This window comes from Suillus fuscotomentosus (assembly GCF_016647785.1).
Source record: "Suillus fuscotomentosus strain FC203 chromosome Unknown F5891scaffold_279, whole genome shotgun sequence".
NCBI lineage: Eukaryota > Fungi > Basidiomycota > Agaricomycetes > Boletales > Suillaceae > Suillus > Suillus fuscotomentosus.
In genome coordinates, this window is record NW_024539791.1 from 27,948 (window position 1) to 31,069 (window position 3,122).

The 3,122-nt window shown below is 46.7% G+C and overlaps 1 protein-coding gene across 1 annotated transcript; it reads right to left on the bottom strand.

Annotated features, from left to right (window-relative positions):
• Window positions 1–443: 443 nt before the first annotated feature.
• Window positions 444–1,375, bottom strand: F5891DRAFT_1083973 (uncharacterized protein). The gene is made up of 2 exons (XM_041363450.1): window positions 1,236–1,375; window positions 444–1,178 (listed from the first exon to the last, which is right to left on the bottom strand). The coding sequence occupies exon 2, from the start codon at window positions 1,090–1,092 to the stop codon at window positions 832–834; it is 261 nt and encodes an 86-aa protein (XP_041216553.1). The 5' UTR covers window positions 1,093–1,178; window positions 1,236–1,375; the 3' UTR covers window positions 444–831.
• Window positions 1,376–3,122: the final 1,747 nt, after the last annotated feature.

Sequence of the window (3,122 nt, forward strand, 5' to 3'; positions counted from 1 at the left end):
AAATATCGCGGAATATCCTGGTGTCACCCCAGTGTTCTGCCGGTCAGTGTACGTTTATCAAAGTTAACGTACGTTCAGCCGCGAACTTTCCCATGAATGCAAGTGAACTGAACTCGTGCAGTGCCAGATGTCCTGCTTGAATATTAGATAATCATATCTGATTGGACGATGAAGCAGGTTCAAAGTGCCGCAGTACACGGTGCGTCAACAATCGCAGAATGGATAGTACTCGACTACTACTACTATAACATCTGGTAGCACTGCTCATTTATCTACTCGTCAAGAACATCATCAACTTGAGGAAAGTCTGGATCATCAATTCCCTCGGCATCTAAGTCAAGAAGCTCATATAACTCAAGCTCAGCATCCAAACCTCGAATAGCGACTTTATAAAAAGATCCCAACTATTCCTCCGCACGAGAATAGTCGAGTAAGTCACTGATAGCAATGCGGGAGAATGAACCACCGGCACCGGCAGCACCAATGGGGACTGAGTGCATTGATTCTGTGGTGGAAATCTCCTTCTCCTCCTGAACAGCTCGGATAAGGTCTGCTGCAACATCACTTATCCCTCGCCTCTCGAAAGCGAGGCTGCGTGGCTCCCGTTCGCTGCTTTCTCCTGATAGATTGTCGCCAACTGCATGAACTACTTGAGTAGGCTCTGGTTTGTCAGTGGCCTCGGTGTCACAGTACCGGCGTTGAAGCCACTTCTTGACCACATCGTTGCGTACATGCTCTTCGTGAACATACATCTTGAGTTCTGCCAGAAGGGTGAGTGTCTCAGTTGCGTTGGGGATCATTCGGGCCACTAGCCCAAACTAGTACATTAAGTTAGTAACAGAAAGCTATAAAACAAACTTGCGTACGAGTGCCTGCTATTGCCACTTCGTCCCTTGGTGCATCTCGCTGGCCCAAGTGTACCTGCTGCTCATCCATTGCCTGCTCATGCGCAACACGTTGCTCATAGAGCCTTGCACACACTACCTTTGCCTTTCCACTGACCATAGAAGCTGGGTCTTTGACAGCATAACCTGGGTGCTCCACGAAGTGATCCCACCACCATCCTTGGTTTGATCTCTTGCCGATCTTCATGGTGTGTCAAAAGTCGGGAGTCCATCTTCGAGTTCTAAGCCTTAAAACGTACCCTTGAACCGAACACACGAAAACCATGCGTTTATGTGAGTAATGATATGTGAAGCGGCACGAGGATAATCAAAGATTCTAGCATTGACCAGATATAGTATAGTTCGTTACAGTAGGACCAGGAAACTCCTGAAAGTCGTGTTCAGATGAACGTCGACGAAGTTCGCCAGCTTTCCCACGCAATCCGGTCAATGACCGTGAACTTGGTTCACTGACCGGCAGAACACTGCCAGTTGCATCCACTGTTGTGGTGATATACGATTGGGGTGAGCAGGACATGGCTTACTAGTTACCGAGGAAGTTGCTGATGTTTTTATGCTACTCCCAAGCACTGACATTCGAACAAGAGGTAGGTCGATGTCATTGCCAGAGCTGCCGTCTCAGTGCTGACGGTTTTGTAGTTTGAACTAGTCTGGGTGAGCACAGTGTTATATTAGAAGTCTAAGGACAACTGGATGATTTCCGATATGAATTCGAAATAGAAGCGACGCTGGTCTGTCACGAGCGTCTTATATCTTGCTGTACGTACCTTACCAATTTCAATTTCCATTTGGCAAGTGCGCTCACCTTACAACATTGCAGTTGCGCTATGGCGGAATAATATACGCTGTGTATGTTTGCGAGGCCAACACGTCAGCATTGTGCTAATTAGCCATCTCTCGTAACCAGCTTCGATATACCCGGTGTGTCTCTCCCACTCCCAGTATCTTCTGACATGTACTAAACTGTGGCATCTAGCAAGTGTCACGACACTCTACGTGTCAGATGATGTGAGTGATCTGAGTAATTCGAGCAATGCGTCCCATTACTGTCCAACTCACGATTCTCTCGTAGGGGTGAGTGATATTCTCGACATTGTTGACTAAATGTAACATTTGAATAGCTGTGAGATTGGACTTAGTCCCCCTATAATGCCCATCGCTCATTGTATGTTTCAGGCACTGTTTTTGATTTCGAACAATGGTGGATGTTTACAATCGCAAACATCATCCTGGGCGGTGAGTTGTTCAGCTTCAATACATTCTTAATTTGGCTGAAATATCATGCCAGTTATTATGATCACTCGGTTGCATGCCATGTATCAGCGATCGAGAAAGATGCTTATCTTTCTCGTTTTATTCTTCCTTACCGTGATGACCACTAGCGCAGTAATCACGGTAATACAAAGCACACATATTACAGGAGGTAAGCTTTGGTAATGCACGAAGGACTTCAGATAGTCAGGCTTACAAGACAAATAACAGAGGAGCTCATCCTCTCCGGTACTTATCAGTGCAACTACGAGGGGAATAGCTTTCTTCTATCAGCCGTCACTTGGGTACTCGGCACTGTATGGGAAGCCCTCGCGTTGTATCTTTCAGTCCGTGTTGCTATAAAGCATTTCCGCGAACGACTATCGACAGGGTCGATTATTGAGGACTGTTTCACGGTGCTAATAAAAAGTCATGTATTTTACTTTGCAAGGTGAGCTCATGACTTGAGCGACTTGTCGTTTTAACGTTGATGTTCTGTATGTTCCAGCTTTGCTGCCGTTGCTTCCTTCCGCATTAGCTTCATCTCTCCAAATTTACCGGTGGGCCCATCCGTTACTGACTGGCATCCATCTGACTGCTCCTCGATTGTACAGAGCGGTAGTTCTGCAGGAGCCGAGCTTTATTACGCTGTTGCGCTAGTTTCCGCGCTCTTGCAGATGTTTTTGCTGGGACCGCGTCTCGTCCTTAGCGTTCGAGAACACGGCACTAGGCTTGTGGATGATTCCGACGGAGCAACTGCCATGACTGCGGTTGCATTCCAGGAGTGCACATTCGTGTCGACTGATAGCGGTGTGTAGTATGGGAAAATACTCTATGACATTGATATCTTGGTATTGGTGTATTGCAAGGAGGTTGGGAATGCCCTTTGGATTCGGAGTTTCGCCATGGTACCAAGTGATATGTATTTTTCGGTCATGTAGGAGAAATAGACTCGCGATATGTTTA

Excerpts from the sequence above, each read along its gene's own strand:
- F5891DRAFT_1083973 (XM_041363450.1), bottom strand. The coding sequence starts at position 1,092 with ATGAAGATCGGCAAGAGATCAAACCAAGGATGGTGGTGGGATCACTTC.